The sequence below is a fragment of the Lissotriton helveticus genome, chromosome 1_1 (genome assembly GCF_964261635.1).
Source record: "Lissotriton helveticus chromosome 1_1, aLisHel1.1, whole genome shotgun sequence".
NCBI classification, from domain to species: Eukaryota; Metazoa; Chordata; class Amphibia; order Caudata; family Salamandridae; genus Lissotriton; species Lissotriton helveticus.
The window spans coordinates 833,496,321-833,522,213 of record NC_136057.1 but is presented as its reverse complement, the minus strand read 5'-3'; the positions used below and the strand labels follow the sequence as shown (position 1 = coordinate 833,522,213).

The window sequence follows — 25,893 nt, the reverse complement described above, 5'->3', positions numbered from 1 at the left end:
GTCTGTGGAATCACCCTAAGAAGTCTCTCCACACTTAACGGGTCATGTAGCATGAAGCTGCCGAGACAGAGCTTGTTCTAAGATGCTCTCTCTCCGAAGGCAGAAAAAGAAGTGGCCACTTTCCCTACTTTCAACATCCCAATATCTCAGGTATCCTTCCCAAGAGTCTTTGCGGGTCATGCCATCTGCTCTGAGTATGATCTTAAAAGTAGTTTTCCATGGGATAACGGTGTTCTTGTTTTGCAACAAGTAGTCCTTGGGTCCCAGGCCTTCTCCTGTGTGAAGCACAATAGCCTTCTTTTATCGACTCAGGTTTACAATATAACTTCTTCTCTCCTTGCCTGACTAATAAAACAAAGATATTATTCTAGCTAACAAGGGCGCTTCTTTCACCTGCAACACAAAGCATGAGAAAGAACAAATCCCACAGCACACATGAAATTCAGCTATTATTCTAAATCGAGAGTTTCCAGGGAAATGCATTTCAGGCCTACAAGATTAAGCTAACATAAGAAACCAGCATATGAACTTTACGAATATGCATGGGAAAATAAGGCACATTCAATTCACACATTTACCTACATGTAAAGTGACATGATTAGTAAACAATTTTAATACATGAATAAATGTCATTATCACAACACAAGCTCTTCAAGTTAATGTTTTCTGATAATTACATTCACTTTCTACTTTAGTTCTCCATTTTACTTTCACATGGGCCTAGGCACATTACGTTTCAGGTTAATACAGTTCACAGTTCTAACACTTCATATTATTACAACAACGGATACATACAGGTGCGCTCTACACATGTGATTATAAAGCACCGCTACAAACAAAATACGATTTCTGCTACATCACCACTCTCAAGAGAAGGTGACTCCTTGCATCCTTGCACCCCTTATCTGAAGAGGGTTCATGAAAGTACACTGGGGTTCATGGTTGAAACGGATATTTGCCTTCAACAATCCGGTCACTGGTTCAGATCCTAATATTGCTGATGCAGAAATTCACCCATTGATGTTGCTAAAAAGTACAATTTGTTGGCTTATAGTAAATCCTATTAATTGTGGTACTACCAAATGACAAAGCTACACTTCAAAGTAACATGTGAAGAATTAGGTATTATTTTCCCCCTCATCCACGATGTGATATCTTATGACTTCTTCAACAACCTTACAAGCATTCTTATATTCTTACCTGAACCCCCTATATTAATAGCTAAAAGTACTTAATCGTCTCTGTCGCATATTTCTTTTCCTTCCTCTCTGTGTTTGTATACAGGCATTAGTTTTGATCTATCTTTTAAACCGTGTGATACTGATATACACCATTTGAGCTGCTATTTGTCATCAGTTGCATGGACCTTAAAGTTAGGAAGCAAACCCTTAAAGTCTAAAAATTACCCAGATAATGGAGCAATGAAACTACCTCCCCCCATGCTACAGCTTTTAACTTCACATATGACATCATACATGACTTTCGTAGTGAGATCTTCAATTAAATCCCTAATAATCTCATGTTTTTAACCCCAATTACCTTATCAATTACATCATTGGTGACACACTATGATATCGCAGATGCTATCATCCAATTGTATCCGTATCTGTACCAGTGGCAAAGCAAGAATATCATGCACCCTAATGAAAGCAAGGAGAATGCTCTCCAGAATGCAGTTGGGTGTTGCTAAAATAAAACAAAATGGGTTTAATGTGCCCTTACGCCACTGGGCCCCAGTGTCAATGCACCTGCTGCACCATTGATAGCTACACCACTGATCTGTACTTTCCAATTTCCCTACTGTAAAATCACCACTGTTCACTATCTCTTAATATGACAATTTAGTTATATGAAAAGGGCATGTCTCACCATACTCGAATTAGACTTTTTAGTAGTGATTTAGTCTGTCTCATTACACAATTTGTTAATCTTGAAAGGAACCTAATTTTCTAGTTACCATAATATACTGCATGCAGCGTCATGATTGGCTTTGGGGAGGGAGCCTGACTGTCTGCCTTCTGTTCCTGTCAGAGGCAGGAGAGCAGGAAAGCAGGAGTAGTGAAGATGTGAGACCCTGCGGAAAGGTTGGTTTTTAAATTTAAAAAAAAATGATGACCCCACATGTGACCGCCATCTCCCCGCGACACCCTCACCCCGCGCCCACCCCACCCCTGAGTGCCATTACGGCCAGTTCTGATGTTAGACACAGCCAATGGCCATCATGCATGGCTCTACTTAAAAGTCTGCTTGATTCAGACATCTACCTGAAGCTCAGCCCAACCAGATCAGAATTCTGTGTTTTTGGTAAGAACAGGAAACAACACAAACCTGGCTTAATGACATTAAACGTGATGACTTTAAACCTCATATTTCACAGAATACCAAGTCACTTGAACTCACCTTGGACACCAATCTCACCTTTAAGGAGCACATTGCCAAAAAACAAAGATGGCCTGGTAAGAGTGAGTCTGAAAAAAAGTAAAATCCTGTCTTCCAGACAGTGACTTCAGAACTGCAGGTCAAAGCCTTGTACTCTTGTATCTAGAGGGTGGTAACACCCTGCTCCATGGCCTCCCAGACTCCACAATGGCACCCCTTAAGTCCTTCCTACAGGTCACAGCATGTCTCAGCCTGATGAAATATGATCATATCAGTTCCTTTAAGATGGAGCTCCAATAGCTCTCTTACTAGCCTGCTTCACCTTCAAAAGCAGCTGCATCATTTACAAAAATATCACAACCGGATCTCTGATGGTTCTTGGCACACCTGCAGGTAGGACACCATAAGATTACAGACTAAGGGGCCAATTTCGATGCGGTCGGATATTTCAATGGGGTCGGTCTTAAAGGAATCCAAACGGGATTTCCGAATGGCCTTCGACAGCCTCTGAGAGCCCGGCTGCCATTCGGATATCCTCCATCAATCCCTTGGGCGGCTCTTTCCGCCCGAAAGAGATTACGATCAAAGAATCCCACAGCCTTTCTGTGCCAGCTGTTCCGACACAGAAAGGCTCTGGGAATTCCACTTTGGGAGCCCCCATCAGGATGGCCACCTAGGGGGCACCTATGGTGCCCCACTGTTGATCCCTGCACCTGGTCACAGGCACCTTGAGGTGCCTGCCACGGAGTGTAGGGATGAACTGCACCTCTGCTCTTTGCAATAAGAGCATGAATTCTGTTTAGAATGCATGCTCCCATTGTAAAGAATAGGATTGTGACTGAACAGTGTTGGGTCGCATCTTACTTGCTGGGCTTGAACCGAGGACAGGAGGTCATTCAGTTGCAGTTACCAAACAATGTCGGACGGACTCCGGTCCTTCCAACATCGTAACTGGGTCCTAAGAAGGGTAAAAAAAAAAAAAAACACACAGCAGCAGGCCTTTTCCATCTATGAATCCAGTATCTGGAAAAACAACCCTGCATCCAATAGAACCACCTCAATACTGCTCCAATTTAAGAAAAGAGTAGAAGACCCATCTTTTTAAGGACGACTACATGACAATGCCACGACTGTCTACAACCCAACTACTTATTATAAAGCTCAATGAATTTATGCTTGTCTTTGACCGACGCTGCCTTTTGGCTAGGTTTGTGCTATAGAAATATCATATACCTACATACATATATGCATACATGCACAAAAGATCCCAATGTCCTGCAGTTTTGCAGTGCTGCACGACCTCTAGCAGCACATTCATATCAAATTCTATTTATACTTCCCCCATACCAATAATACACATTAGACACAATGCTGTGCAACTTTATGCACACAACACAGCCCCAAACCATATAGTTGTCTAGGCATATTCAGGCCCTGCATCACACAATAAAACCTAGGGCATATCTGACAAAAATAGCCAGCTTAATTGAGGATGATCAATATTTGTTGAGGATGGCAGGGCAACACCCTGTTTGAAGTATGGAATCACTTACCAGAGGTGTCCAGAGTAATCTTAGGTACGGGGTCGGTGTCAAAGGTATTGGAGCACATCTTACTCTGCCAATCAGCAGCATTCAACACCATTGGTTATTCCATACTGTTCTAGTGGTTGTCTAGCTTGGGTATTACTGATACAGTAGCGAAATGGATTAATGTATTCTTGTAAGGACAGGATAAAGTGATTTCCATCTCCATTATCAATCTTCCTCCTACAAAATCAAATGCAGTGCTCGCCCTGGAACATCCCAAGCTGTAACCGCTCTAAGCCAGACATAGATCATAAACGTTTATGGCTAGGCAGCTACTGGTGAAGATTTCCCCAACATAACCACAAAACTTAACAAATGTACCTTCTGCTAAAGAAAAAATGATAATTGGATGTCAGGATTTTCTTAAATTACAATCCTAGAATACAGAGCTCAAGATGGCGGGAGCCTAACTTGAATCCTGGCGTATCAAAATACGGTAACATAAACTTGAAACTTCCCCTTCCTTTGCCATAGCTGAACCAAAAATGACCCCAAAGTGATATATATGTGTTGCTTCACCTGCACTCCATCAAGAAAAAAATCTGTCTCCTACCCTTCTTCAGCAAAGTGCAGGGACTTCTCAGATAGATTACACTTGGAACTTTCAAGTTACCTTCTGCAAAAGTTACTAAGACGGAAGAGCTCAGCAGTCACGACACTGTCGAATGAAGAGTAGGGACCATGTCACCGCCACATTAGGACTCTTCACTGGCCACTAGTAAAAGGGAAAATACAATTTAAGGCAGTAAGCATAGTCCATCTTGCTCATCACAATATTAGTTCATATTGCCTGTTGTTCACTTTCATAAATATAATCCATTTAGGACACCACATCCAGCTTCTTCTTGTTTACTATGTATACTTACATTTTAAAAATCACATTTTGTGAATTGCAATTATTTTAGTCCACGCGCACCTTTGGAGTAGCCTGCCTCTTACTCTAAACCAGTGGTTCTTATCCTTTAGACTTCTGTGGACCCCCACTGAATCATTTTTGGAATCTGGAGATCCTCACTTAGTCGTTATTGGAAGCCGGGGCCCCTGGCCCAACCAATTTCTATGATTTAAACCTCAAAATATTACACAAAAAATACAAAAACAAGTATACACCATACAAATGATCAAATATAAAAATAATTAGTTTAATTCACAATCAATTTTGCTTCTTTATTTGTATATACTTTATTAATGTTAATGTATTCATTTGAATATTATTTAATTTTGTAAAACAGTCACAGATGCCTTGAGTAGGCCTCTCGGACCACAAGGAGTCCTCGGACCACAGGTTAAGAACCACTGCTCTAAACAATCAATTCAGTAGGGCCATCAAGAACAACTTTTTGTCTACATAGACTAGCTTATTCGTCCATGCACCCAATAAAACTACCTGCTCTCACACCCAAGCACATTTTCTCTGCACACATACACACACACATACACCACGATTACCACACATCACCCCCGTCGTTGGCCCAATTTATAATAATTTCTAAGCATAGCTTTCCATATGATGCCTTAAACAAAAGCAGACTATGACTGATCAAAGTGCATAATTAATTCAACAACCAAGAGGCATTTTAGTAGGAGTAGTACCTGGGTAAACAAGCATTGGCAACGCCAATAAGTTGGGCATTGGCTGACAGTCGTTTGGCTTCAGCAATTCATGCTTTGTTTCTAAATATTTATTATCGAGGAAGCTGCTGGGTTCTCATCAATCTGAAAAAAGCATTTCCTAAAGGCAACAATGTTTTTGGTAAAAACAATTGCACATCACCATAGTAGTCACGAGGCTGAAAGGAACTACTTTGTCTGTGGATATGTTCCTTCTGAAAGGGCAGCATGCGGTAACTCACAGTGTAGTCAGCCAGTGGCTGAAGTGGGCTAACCCATTTCCCCATAATGCATGCTGGAATGGGTTGAAGAAAGATGTGAACGACACAACCACAGAGCAATAGATAAAGTCTGGCTAAAAACCTTAATAAGAAACTAAGTTATTCACATACTTTTCAGTAAAATCAAGAGATCTTAGCTAACACCATACTTTAAAAAAACAATTCTTCTGGTGCTGACTGCCAGCTTGCCTTTGCTCATGATTTTTTTCTAATGTCTTTGTACATCTTTAATGCAAATATATTGTGATGGTCCAAAAGCCAGATACATTGAGATGGCTGAAAAGATAGATTAAAGGTTTGCAACAATAGATAGATAGATAGATAGATAGATAGATAGATAGATAGATAGATAGATAGATAGATAGATAGATAGATAGATAGATAGATAGATAGATAGATAGATAGACAGACAGACAGACAGACAGACAGACAGACAGACAGACAGACAGACAGACAGACAGACAGACAGACAGACAGATATACAGACACAGATAGATATATAGATAGATATATAGATAGATAGATAGATAGATAGATAGATAGATAGATAGATAGATAGATAGATAGATAGATAGATAGATAGATAAACACACACACACAGATAGATGGATAGATAGACAGATGGATAGATAGACAGACAAGTAGATAGAAAAGTTGATATATAGACAGGTAGATTGATAAACAGAAAGAGAAGTAAATAAACCAAGAGGTAGATATATAGACAGGGAGAGTGGTACATAGATGGGCAAGCAGAGAGGTAGATAAACAGGTAAATAGATTGATAGACACAAAGGATGACAGGGAGACAGACAGATAGACAGATAAACAGGTGGACGGATCGGAAGATTGGTAGGCAGACAGACAGATGGGATTGCAAAATAGATAGATAGATAGATAGATAGATAGATAGATAGATAGATAAATAGATAGATAGATAGATAGATAGATAGATAGATAGATAGATAGATAGATAGATAGATAGATAGATAGATAGATAGATAGATAGATAGATAGATAGATAGATAGATAGATAGATAGATAGATAGATAGATAGAAATAAATGGAACAGCCTCAATTAGTAATAAAATAGTCAAATGTCTGTAGTAGCATGACATACAAGAGCACTGAAGGCAAACTAGAAAGCCAGTTATAAATGCACTTCATGTGTGCATACAAAAAGAGGATAACTTTATAAAGAAAAGTTTAAAATGAATACAATCTGCAACACTTTGAAAAAGCAGCAGTCAGCTAAACAAAGGCAACTCCAAACGGAAATTACAACAGCATTAGCAGGAGACTGGAATTGATAAAGCCGGAATGAGGCCCTTGCTCACATCTGGTAAAACAATGTCCTGCTGGGGTGGGACTTCGTACCCAGCATACACCTTATCTCATCTTGCCCAGGCATTTTAGGGCAGCGCTATTGAAGCGCGCCTGAAACACTGCAGCACGGCACGCACCTAGGCGCGTGCCTGGGCCAAGAGCGGGACTGTCGGTGCACGTGAGTGGCCAGAACAGACCGGGCTAGGCCATCTCTCTTGGTCCTACTAATTTGAATCATTTGGATTGTTGTCTCCTCTGATCATGAGAAAAAGGAAAATTGTGAGTAGTTTTGCTGTGGATAACATGATTGCTACTATTGACTCCTTTTTTGGTGCATGCAGTATGGGTGCTTTCAAAGGAAATTGAACTGACATAAAGGAGACTTTCTTTGGGAGGGGGAGAGGGGATTTGCCTTCATGTGCTCAACCTGGTGAAACACTGGAGGCCCATGTTCCTGTTACTAATGATTCTGCTTGTTTGTCTGCACACCTGGAGAGTATGGAGAATGTCTGTACAAATTGTGTTGTCACTTCTCTGCTTAATGAACCCGCTGGTAAAATGAAGAACGGTCGGACTGCTCAAAGTAAGGTACAAACAGGTCTAAGGGAACGTAATGCCATACATGATACAGGGGCTGTTGATCCCGCATCAAACAATTCTGTTGAAATATGTGTCACGCTTGAACCTATACTAAAATTCATCCTCTGCAAGAACATCTTGCCAGTATAGAAGCAGGTTTGACCAAATTGTCTCAATTTAAAAGCATGAGCCCCTCTGCCATTGTATCTTCAGCAGCACCCCCCAGTCTTAGCTAATCTCCAAGTTGGTAGTAACACGTGTAATGTTGCTAATACAGCACTTTCTAATGGATGTTATGGTCCCCAAGCCAGGCTTAATGATATACTTCCTTTTTCCCTGTATGCACCCCTATCTTACCCACCCATGCCATGTTTAACCAACCAAACCCTATTGCACTTGAGGGGTGTGCTCTTCCTCTCCATCCTGAGCAACCAGACAGGCGATACTTGCATCCTGGCAGAAAGGATGTAGCACTGAATTTGCCTCCCTCAGTTTGTCCTTACGTTTCAATATTGGCTAACGCTCCCAAACTCAAACTAGTTCAGAACGAGTCTACTGACCAACTGATTCTTAAGGTCCTTCTTTGGCTAACTAAGCACATGGGATTTGATCCTTTTTAAAGTTGTAAATGTTAGTAATCCAAATGTTGATTGCATAACTTTCATTTCATGGGTTTTCTCAGATATATGCTCTTCAATTGGGATAATTCTATAAACTCCATACCCTGAGGCCCCTTTTGCTTCTGGCTCAGGCCCTGCTCCTGTTTCAAAATCCAATTTGGTGCATTGTAATTTTAGTTTTCCTGGGATTGCTCATAACAATAGAATTGCGCCCTTGGAAGAATTGGAGGGGTGTGTGATTAACTTATAGCTGTGCCTGATGTTGAGTCTGCACACTGCAGGGATGGTCAGCATTTGAAGGTTTCAAAGGTTGCTAGTAATAAAGCTACTTCTTCTATGTCCAGGGGAGACATTACACACAATTATTCGTCAGGTATTTTATTCCCTGCTAGTACACAGGAGCCCTCACCTGAAAAGAGTTGTGTACGTAATACTAAGTCTATTAGGTGCAGGAGATGTTTGCCTAAGTTTACCTTTATGTCCTGGAATATTGTAAGGATTAATAGTAAACTGGTCATGAAAGATTGGCTTGTCCTGGCTGAACAGTTTGTTTTTATCATTTAGCAAGAAACCTGGGCTATAACATCTGTGGCTTTCAATTGTTATTCATGTTTTTCTATCCCTGCTATCTCCACTACGCCTGGGCGACCAAAGGGAGGATTGTCGATTTGGATGAAACTTGGAGTTAAGTCCAAGTGAGTCTCTAAGAATCTTAGCTGATCTGAGCTCTATGTGTCCGACATGACTGGCTCTCATCGTTTTAAATTTATAGTATTCATTTCTATAGCAAAGATTTTTCTAGTTCTGTCAATAGGAAGTTCTAGATCTTATTTAGTATTGTTGGCAAATGTATGTCCAATTTTAATTCTGCTCAGTCGGAATGTATCATTATGATCTGTTGCCACTTTAATGCAAAACTCAGCTATACAAATTCTGATATTGGTTCTACGAATCATTGTAATGTGGGTGCTTGGCAGGCCCCTCTGATATGAAGGGTATTGAGTTCGTCGACTATGTTATGGGTCGTTACCTTGTAAACATACATGAATCAGTCGATGAAAGATTACCCAGGATAACTACTTTCCATGGAAGAGGTTGTTATTCAGTAATTGATTACTGTTTTATTACTCTTGGCTTAATACAGTATTTTTATGAATGTGAGATACTGCCCTCCAACTTCAGTGATCACAATCCATTGACTGCTACTCTAGTTTTACCATTAGATATCACTAATCATTCTGAAGAAGCAGTCCTGCAGCCATCGTCTCAGCATAACCGTTTTAGGCTTTTATGGCGTTTGCCAAAGCTAATCAGATTTTTGGATGGGTTAGTCAAGTCTAGTTTGGATGGTTTTCTGGTCTGGTACAAGCCTTTCTGAGTTTATGCTTATTTTTGGAGGTGTTTGTCAAGTCTAATTTGGATATTGTCTCTACGGATTGATGAGAATTATTTAGAGAGTGTTTTTAAATTTCCATACCTTGGCCAAATATTTGATGCGAATGGTTCTTGGGCAGAGAATATAAGTTTTAGAAACACTAAATTCAAACAACCTATTTGTTCAGTTTTTAACATCTATATCCTCTGGAGTTGGGAGAAGCCTATAGTCTCTCTTATACAAATATATTCTAAGCAATGTGTACCTGTTGCAAGCTTTTGGTGTGGAATCTGATAGTCGTGTGTTAAAGGTCGAAGAGAATTTATTTTGTAGGCATCTTCTCTCTTTCTTCCTCTTTCACTCCCCATGATATCTGTCATAAAAGATGGCCTTGCCGTATCTTGAGGATTCCATTCATTTGAGCCCCCTTTTGTTGTGACAGTCAATTTGGAACAACTCGAGGGCTTCTTTTACTCATGACATTATTTATGACTGTGCACGCTTTGCCCAGGGCCTGGACATCCCTTGGCTTGCTTATGTTAAATGAAATTGTACTATTTTAGGTAAATCCATTTTATTTGATAATTCTTCATCTGTATTGAAAAGCTGATAAGAATATTGTGAAATGTGTATTCATAGATGAACGCTGTGCTAAAAGGATTTGCTTGGAATTAGGCAGATCGCTTGTTTGGAATTGCTTCGTTTTGAAAACTAGTCCTGGCCCAGAACCCTATTTAATGTACACGACTAATAACTGGGAAAGAATCTTATTGTAAAAATTCAGAACCGGTCTGTATGTCATATGTTGTGCTTTCCCCGGGGTACTATGGGGATTTAAGTTATAAGAAATGTGCTTGTGATAATCTTTACTCCCAATCCTTGTTGCACTTTATGATATTTTGCATATTATACAAATCATTTAGAGTCATAATTTTAAACAGTGCAGGGTTTACATCAGATTTCTACAGTGAATAACAAGTACTAATGTTTATTTTGGATTGAGTAGTTTTCTCAAGGCAGCTGTGTTTTACCATACACATTTTCAAGTTCTATTATCTCTGTAGTGACATTTTTAATTGATATGTATGATTTTATATTCTGTTTGTTTATCTTTTGTGATTGCCAATGACAATCAAATAAAGAGATTTATTGGTTGATTGGTTAAACCCAAAGCTGTATTGAAGAAGGTAGGGTGCAGATGGCAGAAGAGAGGTTTTTACCTCTTCAATTTAAGGTTAATTAAGGATATGAAAGGTGAAAACCGACAACCTATATTATTGCCCTGCCCAAAGCTTTTCGATTTGTAATTGTGTTAAATGTGTCTGTAGCTACTCCAAGATCTTCTTAGATTAGAGTGCAACTTGAAGATCCAAAACTTGTATATGACACAAAGGTCATTAAACCATTATGTTTAAAAAACTGTGCCTTTAACACAGAAGTCAAATTCACTCACCTATTTGGGCTTCTGAGGTTAGCATACAAGCATAATTACAATTTTTTATATCATCATATTTTATTACATCAATATCATTTTTTCAGTGCAAAACTACTTTTGGAAAATAAACTAAAAGTTGGTTTTACACAGGTAAAAGGAATTACACACACTTAGATATGAGTAAATATACTCCCAGAAACTAGTTGTAGGTGCAAAGCAAGCAATCCAAGACTTTAATGCATGGATGCTTGTGCACAAACACATGAATGTACACAGTTGTAGATATTCACAAACCAACCTGTGATTCATCCTCACACGAGAAAAGATTGAACACCCTTCCATGATGAAAGGGGAAGGAAACTGCCACATAGCTGATGACGGTACAGAAGAAGGGGAAATATGTACCCGCTCACCACTTTATCCATCCAGCACACCCACACTTGGGGTGAAACAACTTCCCAGACATCACAATTTAACCTCATCTATGCACTCAACATGGTACTGGATGTCACATAACCAACGCACCCCAAAGGCCACAATCTTGAACTTTTCTTCTCTACATTACCAACAATCTAAATCAAACCATCCATACCCCTGAACCTGACTAACCGCTTTGCTATCCCTGTCTCCCTGTTCAGCACCCTATCAACAAACAAAGGTCAATGCAAAGAGGGGACCAAAAATGTAGATCATTCAAAGACTTGTTCATAGAAACCCTAATGAGTGAACTCATCTCTCATTCTATCAACTCCACATCTGATACCAACACCTTTCTAAACAACTTCAGCCTCTTTTGTAGAGCTATTGGAACATACACACTCCAATAACAACAAACGAGTGCAAGCCAAAGCTTTCAGTTCCTTGGTACTCTAAAGACCTTGCTGACAATAAACGATCAATCCATATGCAGGAAAGAAAATTGAAGAAAAACAGAACTCCAGAGGGCCTCTTGATACTGGACTCCCTATGTGCAACAAGCAGCCCATCACATCAGCCACAGCAAAGTACTTTACCAACACTGTCATTAAAGCCACCAACAGAAAAAAGAACATTGTTCACAACACTGCACTGCACCAACTGCGTGAGGGACCCAACTATTTCTCAGTTAACGGAAAAGTACAATGCCATCATCCCCATCGTCAGTGAAAAATGCAAAAGATCTGACACCACATTGGCAACATCAAACCTGTTTCAATTCTTACTCCCACCCCTACCTGTAGAATCCCACAATGGTCTGCTTTTAAAGCCCTTTTACTGCCAGATCTTGCTGACATAATGAATCCCTCAGAGCCACTTCTTATGAAGATGATGTTTTACCATCAACCTTCATCAGACCTCTCTTTGAGGAAGCTGTCTTAACCTTGCTTACTATTGTCACACAAGGCATCTTCCCAGAAGCTCTTAAGGCAGGCCAGATCGCTCACTCCTAAATAAACCCTGATGTCTTCACCAACTACTGGTTCATCACTCGCCTACTGCTCATCAGCAAGATTTTAAAAAAATCAGTCTATGTTCAACTTTAAGATCACATCAATGCTAACTATCGCCTTCAGAACCACCAATCTGGCTTTAGATCATGCAACAGCACTGCGACTGTCTGCGACTGTTACCTTTCTCAACATAGAGAATGCCTTCTTGGCCACAAATGGAAGTCGAACATCCAACCCTTATTTTTTCTTAAACCATCTTTATTTGGTTTTATAGCAGCACATCACTGAAGCCAAATTTTTATTTTTCAGGTGCAATTACAATAGATTGTAGTAACACTATACAGTATTCACTGCCGATAATATGGCAAGGATGTCTAGAGTGATGTGGTTAGCTTTAGAACACCAATAGAAGATACAATTAAACCTACAAGTTCAACTATGAGCCTATGTCATCCCACCCTCATATGCATCCTGAAGTCTCGAATAGGATGCACCTGCAATGTCCCTCACTGGTTCTTGTTAAACTTGGCACAGGCCCTTACATCTCATGTTGACGACAGACTTGACAATGAAGTTGGACTCCAAATCGCAGCCTCGCAGCTTTTCGTAACCGTGCCGCATACCCATCTTCTCTGTGTTACCGTTTTAAGTGTTGCACAAATACTTTTCATCTCTAAGTTAATCCTGTCTGCTCTGTGCCAAACTATCAGGGGGTTAAGCTCAGGTTAATATAGGGTTTGCTTGTGCCTTACCCTGAATAGGATTGTAGTTGCTTCTTGACCAGGGCTCCCACCCCAGTCAACCAACAACATAATTTCTTATAGTTCTCCTCCTACCTTACCAACTGACACCTCTTTGCTTACACGGGCACCTCCACATCACAAAATTTCCCTAGCACCTTTGGAGTCCCCCTGGGCTCCATTTTATGTCTTGTCATCCTAAACCTTTACATTGAGGTGCTTGGAGCTCTACGTTCAGATAACAGCATCAAGATTTACCAATATGACAAAGATACACAACTCTACTTGAAAGCTTCCTCTGCTTAGACATCCAACGCCTCAAACACTGCTTGCACATCATCCAGAACTGGATTCCACTCCATACCCGAAGCTCAACCTTACCAAGACAGAATCTTTGTTATTTTCTATGGAAAACAAACAAGTTATAGTAGAAACATGGTTTGATAATATGAACTTTGAAGGCTTCAAACCCAACTCTCATAGAATGCCAAATCCCTTGGATTTATCCTGGACACCAACAGAACCTTAAAGGAGCACATTGACAAAAAACAAGGACAGCCTGGTACCAACTCTATCTTTTAAAGAAATCCAAGCCGTTTATTCCAGAACGTGACTTTAAAACTGCTGTTTAAGCTCTCAAACTCTTGCATCTAGATATCGGTATGATGGTAATGCTCTACGTCATGGCCTCCCAGACTCCACACTGGCACCCTGAGGGGTATCCTACATACCACAATAGTTCTCATTCGGGGTCTGAAAAAATAGGATCACATCAACCCCACCCTAATGGAACTCTTTTGGGTCCACTTGCCTGCCTGCACCATCTTCAGAACCAGCTGCATCATTTGCAAAGTTACCACATCCGGCACCATCTTTTAGCTTCCAGACAAGCTCACCCTCTCTGGCAGTTCTCAGCACACACACATCTTGGACACCATCAGACTGCAGTATAATAAGTGTAAAAAAGAAAATCAAGACAGCAGTCCTTTTCTATTTATGTACCCATGATCCGGAATAACATCCCTGTATCCATCAGGACCACCCTCATGCATATCCAATTTAAGAAAGAGATGAAGACTGCCATCTTAAAAGAACACTACATCACAATCAATTATCCGCCCATAACCCAGCTTCCTCACCTATTACTTGTTGACTATATGCTTCTCTTTGACCAACTAGAGTGCTCCACTGCCTTTTGGCTGGGTTCTTTTTACAGAAATACCACATACATACATACTATATAAAGGAAAAATGGCACTATATAAATGACAGTTTCTACTATACAATTTTGCTTTTCGTACAGTTGTGCGGACAGAAATGCCTCTGCATAACAGTAACTGAAAATTAATAAAGATTTATGGTAATAAGGAGGAAAACTGAGGCTGTCTCATGTTTTGAGCCATGACCTGGCAAACATTTTTAAAATCCCAAAGTAAGTAAGTCTGCAAGCCTAGGGCCTAAGATTTACAAATTTCTTTTAGACTTGTGCCCAAGTTTGCTATATTTGTTTTGTTCAGTGATTTTACACCAGATTGCTGTGTTGCTGTTTTAATGTGAACTACGGAAGCAGGTTCAATTTATTTGCATTAAAAGGGTTGTTCTTACCTGTATGCTGTTTAATTTGTGCATTATTAATCTTGCCCATTTTAAATTGTTTGTTTTAGCTGCTCCAGCAGACCATTGTTCTATGTTTGTCCGAATGATGCTTCACACTTATTTTTCTTTGGGTCCACTCTTTCCTGAGCCTTAGCCTTTGCAATAATTTGAATACTGACAACTTTTTGTTTTTACCATGCTCCACTTCTCTCCTGCTTGCGTAACTAGGAGTAATCCTACAGCAAGAGCACATTTGGAGAGCACAAGTGGCTGTTCATGCTTGCTATTTGTGTTCTACTGCATTTAGCACAGTTTCTTAGTGCAAAATACATCCTCACGTCCATTTTGGATGCAAGAGTGCATTTTGCCGTAAGAAAATAGCATGAAATGCTTTTAATACGTTTGGGAAAAATCCTATCCCAGGAGCAGATTTAGCAAGCACAAGACGCTGCTCATGCTCGCTATTCATGTTCTGTTGCATTTAGCACTATTTCTTATCTCGCATCCAATTTGGACAGTAGGGGGCATTTTTGCTCTAAGAACTTTAGCTAAACACAGAATTACTGTTCTCATGTAATTCAAATGTAACATTGAAGAATTATTAGATAATTCCACGTGATTATGCTACATGGAATAATGCAATTTACCCCATCCCTAACTGAAACCAAAATCTATCTCATGCTCCCCAGTGGATTCCATCACTTGCTTCTCTAGCCCACAAACCAGAGATTTACACCGTGAAAACTATGGGCCCGATTATGACTTTGGTGGTGCTGCGCCGGCTCTGCTCCAGCACATCACCACCAAAGGCGTGTAGTGACCGCCCGCCAGATTACGAGTGCAATTCGTATCTGGCAGGCTTTTCTTTTTCTGTTCTTATTGCAGGGCCCTTAAAATAGGCACCGCAATGGGAACGGAAGAAAAGTTCCAGAACAACATGAACTGTGAAGTCCATGCCGTGCTGGAACGTGGGGTGCATGCAAACAGAATGCATCCCCTTAGCGGTGGGGACATGGGGGCCCTGAAGGGCCTGCTTTGTTTTCCAACCACCAGCCTTTTCATGGTGGTGAGCATATTGAATAGTCCTGTCTGCTGCACCATCACCAGGGAACGGAGGTTCCCTGGCACAGCTGGATTACCAGTAGATAGTCCAAAAAGCCGCCTCGGATTAGGGCGGTCACAGGACCGCCACTGTGAGAAGTTTGCCTGGTATATGCTGTCCACTAATTAAAGTGGGCACCTTGCACACCTTGCACCAGTCTAAACAACCCTTATGGTGATTTAAGAGGTCAAAGATAACTTTAGAAAGCTATCCAAGTGGAAGCTGTGGAGAGCAGCCTTCAGGCTTAGTCTTGAAGGACTGTTAAGCAGCTTGTTTTACCAGAATGCAACCTTATAGTATTGGTTAAATGAAAGGAGAACCACACAGTAGTTATAAAAATATGTATTTATTAATATAACACACTTTACGTATGACACAGTATCTTCTACACGCAGATACTCACAAAGCACACAATACTGTAGCACAGAAACAATAGTAAATAGCACTAATACATAGTGGGCCCCTGGGGGAGACCAGACCATATACTAAAATAGTGGTCTAAGAACCACAACTCGAGTTAAGACAGTGTCTAGAGGATGTAGAATCGCTAGGACCCCCAGGAGCCACCCACGGTGAGTAAGTAGTGAACCCACGGTGGACAGGTGCAGTGTGGGAACATGACCGCGTTCGCGTACAATTCTATGAGAGGGTCGTGGTTGCATTTTTAAAGTTTAAGGACCCTTTTAAGTGTACTTTGAAGAAACCCTGTGGAAGTTAGGAGGTTGGAGAGCCACCCCACCTGTGGATACTGTGGAACCAGAGTTACCTATCCCAGGGAAGCCAGGTGCATAGGTCTGAAGTGGCATCGGAAACTACCGTCTATCTCTATGGAGGACTTCTAAGAGGAGCCACTGCTGGGAAGAAGAAAAGAGTCCATTGGAATCCAAAGGTAGATTCTAGATGAAGAGTACCTGAAAGCAGAGGGAACAGGGTCTGGGTCACTCAGGGGTGACCAGGGGCTTGGTAGACAAATGCCCTCCAATGTCAGGTGCTTCAGGTGAGATGAGGGTGTTCTTGTCTCTCCAGCCACGGGGACCAGGAGACGTCGAGGATGACCACGAGCTGGATGCGAGCTGTCCCACAAAGGATGTCGAGTGCTTAGGGGTCGGTCTCCGGCGGGAGCACCAAAAAGCCTTGGCAGTGGCAACCCACACAGAAGGTCAAGGAAGGTTATGGTTCGGACCAGCAAGGTCCAGGAGACTCACCAAACACAGGGGAGTCAGAGCAAGCCTGGATCAACTAGGGGATCCCAAGAAAGGCCGGAGGCACTGAAGTCGCGAGGGGACCTCGAGCAGTTTCACAAAGCAGTAGCCCACAGAGCACTCTGTGTGAGGAAGCTGGAGTTCTTAGTACGAAATGGTGCCAGTGGTTGGGGCCACTCAGAGCCCAGTGCACTTATTGTGGAAATGCCAACAAGCATGTGCACTTGCAAAAGTATACGGTGAACAGGGGTACAGGTATTGCAACCTGTACCCCTTGGAAACCCACCTCCTGTGTTGCTGGAGCATTCCGAGTCCATATGAGGTCAGGAGCAGCAGACTGGTAAGTTGAGATGTGGTGCCTGCGGCTGCAGGGGAGTGACTCCTTCACTCCAAGGGAGATATCTTCAGTTGTCCTTGATGCTCCACAGGTCCTGCACAGAGCCTGCATGGAGCACAGGCACACACAATGCTTTGGACAGAGAGGGAGACGAAGTCTGGCCCAAACAAAGTCCAGAGTGTCCAGACAGTCGAAGGTCAGTGGTTTCTTGATCAGAATATTGTCTACATCGAATCCAGGGTCCTACAGCCAGGTAAGCCCTTTTGTACCCACAGGATAGGGTTGGACAGATTCTGGGGAGGTTACTCCCATGTCCTTTGTCCAGTTTCATGCCAGAGCGAGAGCCAACGGCTCCCAGGACTGGTTTGAACTGGACTATGCACAGGGACGACAAATGTGCCCTTAATGCATACTTTCGGTTTCTGGCAAGCACACCTACCCAGGCCGAATACACTAAATCCTGTCTGGGAGGTGGTCACACCTCCCTGTGACAGGATGCCTATTGTTCCACCTTCCCCTGCTCGAGTTTGGCTCAGCAGCAGCAGTGCAGAAGTGTGTCTCTGGTCGGCAGCAACCCTTTTGGGCTGCCTTGGACTAGAAGGCTGGTACCAGGAACACCAGGGACCTCACAAATCGCATTTCTGAGGGGTGAAATCATACCGCCCACACCAGTTTCCGGTGTGGGGGTATGATTCACAATGTTTGACACCAAACACGATAGGGTTACTTTCAGCCATTTTAGAGTTGGTTATCACGCAGTCGCATAATGCCACTCTATATGTCGTAAATGGCTGCAGCCCTAACAACAGGGGAGAATGGACTCCATAGGCTGCAGGGGTGTCCTGCTCATGCAGTGGCACCCTCTCACTTAGAACCAAGCACCAAGCACTAAGCACCAAGGATTGTTAAGGCCAGCTGTAGGGGTGACTTATAAGTTTTAAGTGTAGTGACCCTTAGATATATATATATATTTGCGATTCCTTAAATGAAATCGCAATTTAAGTAATCACAATTTTAGCGATTCCTTAAGTTGCGGATTTTGCATTTGGAATGATGCATCCTAAATGCAAAAATACTGGTAGCAAAGGGACAGATTCTGCTAATCTGACCGTTTGCGACCGGTTTTTGGTTTGATGCATGGGGCCCATAGCTCCTTGATAACCTGCGGAAACATGAAGACATGGCTCTATCTGACATATGCTAGTTAAACAAATAGGTTGCAGCTAGATTCTATGCTGAGAGTGAAAGACCAGGCAAAACAGTTGCTGGTATGCAGCAACCGAATGTATGACAATACAACGCATGGTAAGCCTTTTCCATGCAGCCTTTACCATGCGGATGCCTTTACTATGCATTGGAAGTATTATAACGTAAGTGAACTCCATATATATTTTCTTTTTTTGAGGGGAAACCCCTTAAACACCCCTTTTAAAATGTACTCCTAACCTCCTTTGCCACTTCCCAACCCTAAAAATACCCATCCCACCCTTTACCACTACCACTACCTAACCGGGAGAGGAGTTGGCCTAACGGCTAGGGCGGTCGACCTCGATTCTGGGGAACTGGGTTCGACAATGACCCTGAACATCCTGTTATTCTGGGCAAATTGCTTAATCTCCCTGTGTCTAATAAAAATGAATATGTCCTCATGTAATGCAACTGGTGCTATGTAAAGTGCTCTGATACCCAATTCGGGTCAAGTTCGCGCCATATAAAACTCTCTAAAATAAAAATAAAATAACCCTATACCATAAAATTACATTTAACACCTGTTAAAACTAACCACCCATAAACACTAAATTTACCCATACCGCCCTTTACCACTACCCACTCCTAAACAGAGAAATTAGGATAGATAGACAGACAGACAATAATTACCATGCGTGGTAAAGTCACAAAACCTGCATGGTAAAGGCCGCTTTGAAAAGGCTGTTTCCCACTAGTGCGATCCCTGAGGCCGTGGAAATATACTCTGAGACAAAAGATTCAATGTATCATTCAATTACTATTTGCAAAAACTACTATACTGACTAAAGTTCTTTCATTTTTCTTCCTCTAGGAAGTACATTTAAAGAACGCAAGCCGAGGAAACACGGGAAACAGAAGCTACCGAATGTAAAAAATGCAATCCTGGGGAAGAAGACGGAATGTGACATCTGCAAAATCCTTTACTGTAAAGAAATGATTTGTTAAAAATATAGGACTTTTAAAAACAATAGTTGAAATAAGCTTGACGATATCACTAATGGGCATTTCCCAATCAGCAATGCAGGAACAATTTAGGTACCAATAATATGTCTTGCCAAAAAACAACAAAGCAACGCCAAGTACAATGTACATTTCTACAGAATTTTGTCATGTCAACAGAATGTTAATGGTCACTTGAAATATCTACTGGAATTGATGTATTGCTGTCTTATTTTTGACCCTGATGAATGCCCTGCACAGAAGTTGAGTTTTTTCAGTATTTCAGATGCCTGCACCCCTCAGGGGCCCAGAAATGGGTGGACCCTGAGTGGATCCAATTGCACTAAATTGACCACTCAAACTCTGACTGTGGAAGTCATCCAACAGTCTGGTAAGAGGGGTTTTCTTTTATTTGCACTTCTTTACAAGATACAGGCTGTACATTTGTACAGTGTCTGATATTGTTGTTTGTCCGCCCCTTTAATGTTTGCACAGTTTTGCATTCTTGCAGCATTTTGAACATACATGAATTCCATAATGGCATTTTGAGTATTGGTCACACATGTATTGGTAGACAAAGCTTATTTTCACCACATGCAAAAATATCAATAAAGCAGATGATTTTTTTTTTCTATCAACAGTTCAATATAGGATTCAACTTTATTGTTGAATCTTACAACAATTCAACAGAAAATTTTAGGAACAATGTTTTACAAAAGTAATTTCTTTTTTTTCCATATAAAGCAGTATCTAAAATTTATCCTATCAGTAATACGCATATATCCTACAATACGCAAAACAATGTTTCAAGTCAGTGGTGCTATTTGTGTAGTTTGCAGTAGGGTAGGGATCTGAAAACACTTTTCAGGAAATATGTTATTAAAATGTTGTTGAAGGCTAGTACAATGATAGTGAAAAAATAATACATTTTGAAATATGGAAGAAAGGATATGGATAAAGTCTGATTGCACAGAGACAATATGCGTACATCTAGTGACTGTGAAGGCTGTTTTCATAATCCGGAAACTGTTTCACGGGAAATCATGATGGCAGCCAACCATTAAAGTAGCAAATGTTGCTATCTCTTAGGTCTTAATCTGTGCAATGGTCATAGAGTGAGAGGGATTTCTGTCTTTACAGCAGGGCATCGCATGCTATTAAAAGATCTGAAGTATTGATATGTTATCAAGGAATCTGAAGTATTGTCATATTAGTATCAAGTTTAATTGAAAGATTACCTTGGCATATAGAGGAGGATGTCCCAAAATATGACTTGAAGTCCCAATGAGTACATGGACAATTGCAGGTAGATGTTTTGCAAGATCTTAAAATTGTTGGATAAACTCCAAGGTTGTAAAGTTAGAATTGCCATTGATTTTTCCTGAGGGCCAGTGTCATTCCAGGTTTGAAGTATAAAAACAGAAAGGTGACTGTTAAATGCTGGAATTAATCTCAGCCACACTGATAATTAATCTGCGGCATTATGAAATTCGGACATGGATCACTAATTCTATAAAAGCTTCTGATTTGCATCCATTGTATGTACAATTATTGCTTCTAGAGTAATTGGAAATCCAGAAACTACCCAGTCCTTGTAGACTAATGCTGAAAACCTTGCTCAGGAGAAAAACATTGCATTATGTTTAGGACTGTGGTATTTCATGCCAAACTGCAGAGCAAAGTGCAATGCACAGCAGATCTATAAGTATGCGACCTGCGTTATGTAATATCGCTTTTGTGGTGTTTTTCTGTGCACCAATAGAAGGCTTACAGGGGCTACATTTGCCTCGTTCGTGTCCACGTTCCTTAAAATTGCCTTTGACCGTATTTAAGCACTTGGACAGAGGGTGGCTTATTTGTGCTTGTAAAGTATCTGAAATTCATGTCCACATTGATGAAAGGAACTGCATTCAAGAGACAAGTAGAAATGGTGAGACTCTCACTGCCTATGCAAATAATGTATGCTACCTTCGGGTGCTGCACGCTGTGGCAGTGAAACATGGGCAATGTGGCCTAAAAACCCCATCTTTCTTCAGCTCATTCCTATATTGCAGGGGCGAAAACCACCGCGCAATCCTCACGAAGCACAGATGCAGAGTAGTCCATATTCTCTGCCATCCACAGTGCACTGTAAACTCCACATCAAAATCCCGTCCCAGGTGCTCAAAGACATTTGTCTGTCTAGAAAGAGTGTCTTCAGGCGCCTTCCCACCCTTGTTCATAATTGACCTTTTAAATACACGGACCAAGGGCTTTCCAACAGATGGTGACTCAACCACAGAGTTCACACTTGTATCTATGTATGTATTTTGTTACTGTGTCAATAAGTCGAAAAATATCAAAACCTGCTCATATGAACCTTTTACTTCATTCGACTCAACAAAAATGTATTAAAACAAACTGATATTGGATGGCAGTAAAAGTCAGCCATGTGCCATTGTATACCACCCAAGTGCCTAAACTTTGTGAAATGAGCAACTTGTTTTTCTAGGATCAGGGAATTGACTCCAAACGATATGCTATATGCATGTTTTACTCAGTCTGTGATCATTCTAAAAATGTTATAATTTCCTGTTAAAAATTCTATCCTGGTTACTTTTTAACAGACTGTTTCGTTGTACCATCTTCTGCGATTTCTAAAGCTTGTTTTGCACTTCGGGATCTTCTCGCTCAATATATAAAAAACATAAATGACTTCCCATTTCAGGAGAGCAACTTTGAACAGTCCCTCATAAGGTGGGCTGGCTGTCCCAGGAGTAAATACACACCAGGAAACATAGGGATTTTGTGTTCCTGTTACTGCAGACAATATTCTACATTTGTGCTCTTAAAATGCATCATTGGCATCATATCTTTTTAAGTGTACAGACAATTTAGTAATGCCACTTGCAACAGCAACATAGAAGAAGCTACTCCATTCCTTTACGTTTAAAATAAATAAGCATGCAGAGGAAGGTGGATTGATAGACAATGGGAAACAGAGGGCTCTGTCTAAACGTGCTGTGATTGGTCTACTAAACAGTCAAATAGTCATACTCTCCTATGAGGAATCCTGAGTTTACCCCTGGTGGAGTGCTAGCAATGCCTTCCTCAGAGAAACGTGTAGGAGAAACACCCAAACATAACTCTTTGCACATACTATCATGTTGTTGTAATTAGGTCTTGGCTTATCAAATAATATAACAGTAATAGCTAATTGAGAGCATCTACTTCCTATTATTTGAGAAACTAGTTTTATAGTCATTATTCTGAAGTGGGAACAGAACACGTATATTCAAGTACAAATGTTTTTACAGAAAAAAAGTTATATCATCGGTGCAAGTAAATAAGAGCCTGAAGACTATGCAGGGTGGGCATTAACACAGTTGCAGCCAGTGGAGTAGAAGCAACAAAACACATATCTCTGTGTGCTGTAATGGTACTAAAGCTTTATTTCACAAGAGCAGGGGGAAAAACTATTAAAATATCGGAGGAGTTATCATGTGTGTGTTTGTGTAACACTTACCTACAAATGAACTATAAGCATGGTTGACCAAGAAGTGCATTTCAAAGCACACTAGAGCCTTCTTCGCTGCCTGAAGCATGGGAGGTTACCATTTCTTTGGTGCAAAATGATACAAATGAAGGAATATGCAGTGTCAAGGAAAGAACCCATTCACTTCCTGTATCTGGTTTAAGTAGGCAAACTCCCTGTGAAAGGCTACTGATTACAGTTATTAACTGAGCTAAAGAGAGGGATCTGGAATCCGTTGTGATGTTCCATAAGATACCTTTGGTAAATGCAGAAAGGCCTGGTAAAGGAACGGTATAGAAGAAGACTTCTTCTAGTGAAATGGGCTTTGGTGTGTGAAAGATGTATCACCAAAAACTAAAACTCTGCTAAGGTCTTGAAACAAAATATCACCAGCATCATTAGCAATATTTATAAAAATGTCTCTTATCAAAATTGGTATCGACATGCTAAGGGCTAAAAGAAATGGTTATATAGGGGTAATAAAGCAAGATCCGTTGGAACAATCTACACATGACAGTGTGACTATCAACCAAGATGCCATGTCCTAAAGCATGACCATTGGCACCAGCTGATCTGGGTAACGCTTTCGTCCTGAATGCTTTACTGTCTGCAAGCCATTCAGAAAAAAATGAGGCACCTGTATTTGATCAGTCAAAAGGTGACCCGCGTGTTTCCCCAGGTACTCTAGGAGAATTGTTTCCATGACATAAGTATTTTTGGGCCAGCCTACAATGTGGTTTTCCCAAATCTGGGAATACCTGTAATGAACAGGTCTATCGAGTAGTCCAAGATTGAGTACCAGATGCACTCCCTTTAGCATACTAGAAAAAATCTAAAAGAGCATCCTACATTATACGTCCCCTGCTGAGACGGCCATCAATTTACTACTCTAAAAGCCCACATTTTCTGTGGTAACTAGGTTTGAAAAGAAACGCTAACAATTATGCATAACAACACTGGATAGTTGGAGGAATCCACCAATCTCCATGTCCCAGAAACAGAATGTGAAACAGATAAAGAATTTAATAGTATTTCATGGGAAATAATTGTATATGAAAGAAGGTTCTGGAAGATCACAGTAGGTTTTAAAAGCTCGAAAAGACTTAGGGCCTGATTATGAGTTTGGGTGAAGGATATTCCGTCACAAACGTGATGGATATCCCGTCCACCATATTACAAATTCCATAGCATATAATGGAATTGTAATTCGGTGGACAGAATATTCGTCACCTTTGTGACAGAGCAACCCTGTCCACCAAACTCGTAATCAGGCCCTCAATCATACAAAAGAGAAATCGGGAACGCCAGTTATTGGTGATTATTAGAGATGCGTGTCTGGTTGACGACAACTGTCTTTTTTTTCTTCTGGATGGCCACTTTAAATTATGTAAATACTCTTGGTCAATGTGTAGACCAATGAGAATCGGAAAAGGTTGGGGTTGATGTGAAATGTTATCTAAAACAAACTAGGTAACTCAATAATCACACAGGAGACTGGTAAATACTTTATCAACATACTAAACCCCCAGAAGGGAAGGAACTATTAAGTTGTGAGTTTGCATTAATATTCACTGAATAAATGAGGGGATAAGCGACCGTGTATCCCAACACACATGCTTTGCGTTAGAGAGCCAATCGTGCAAAGAAAAACAGTTACAATGAGCAGTGTGCAATGTCTCATACGCAAATGCAAAGAATATTTATTTGCGCATAACAAAGCTTCCAGGGCCTTATTTATGAAGGCCTCGCGCCGCCGGTGCGTCACTTTTTCCCATGTTAAAAATGACGCACCGGCGGCGCAAGGCCTTCATAAATCTGCCCCAGCCTTTTAGAAGAATGAAACAATGACAACAACGATGAAGTACCCGAAAAACTAATTGGACAGCCCTGCTTCTCCGGCTGCGCCAAGGTGAAGGTTTATGTATCTCACGTAACTCTCATGTACTACAAAAGCCCCAGAGAAGCTGAACAAATGTATTGACAAAATGTTTAAAACGTATATGTAGCATGTTCGCTTTTTCATTTAATGATTTGGCTGGGAATGCCAAGTGGTGCTATTGTGTTTAAGAAAGTACTTGACTCAAATGTAAAAGAAAGCATATAAAGTATATTTTTTAAGTTTGAAAAGACAATCATGATATAGGTGCAATTCTTACAAGAACCGGATTACCTTATAACGTTGACAAATTTATCCACAGCAAAGTAATAACTTCTCCAAAACTGAAGCAAGAGTTTCACAAAAACGAAAGTATGTGTGTGTGAAACTAAAGCGCTTCACAAATGACTTCTTGTTTAACAGCCCTGTCAATATAATTGTGCCTCACAATAAAGAGTTCACCACCCTTCCCCGCCATCGTTTATCAGTGATTGCTCGGAACAAAAGTACATGAGCTAGCATCTCTGCTATAGAATGGGTACATTTATTTCTTGATAAAATCGATGCACCCCTTGTGGGTGTAAGTAGTCGATGCAGGTTGTCTTGCCACAAAGCTTCCTTTCCTTTACTTTCTTCCAATTTGCAGGTAGTTCCTACTGTGTCACATCCTCAATTCTAGACAAGTATCAGATAAAACATGACTTTACAACCATTGAT

The 25,893-nt window shown here is 40.8% G+C and overlaps 1 protein-coding gene across 2 annotated transcripts in view; it reads left to right on the top strand.

The window, feature by feature from the left end:
• IGF1 (insulin like growth factor 1) overlaps positions 1–25,645 on the top strand; it is a 455,617-nt gene extending 429,972 nt beyond the window's left edge. For both annotated transcript variants that reach the window (XM_078674744.1, XM_078674753.1), the window contains exon 4: positions 19,659–25,645. In XM_078674744.1, coding sequence (XP_078530870.1) covers positions 19,659–19,718 — 60 coding nt within the window. In that variant the 3' untranslated portion in view covers positions 19,719–25,645. The remainder of the gene's footprint in view (positions 1–19,658) is intronic.
• Positions 25,646–25,893: the final 248 nt, after the last annotated feature.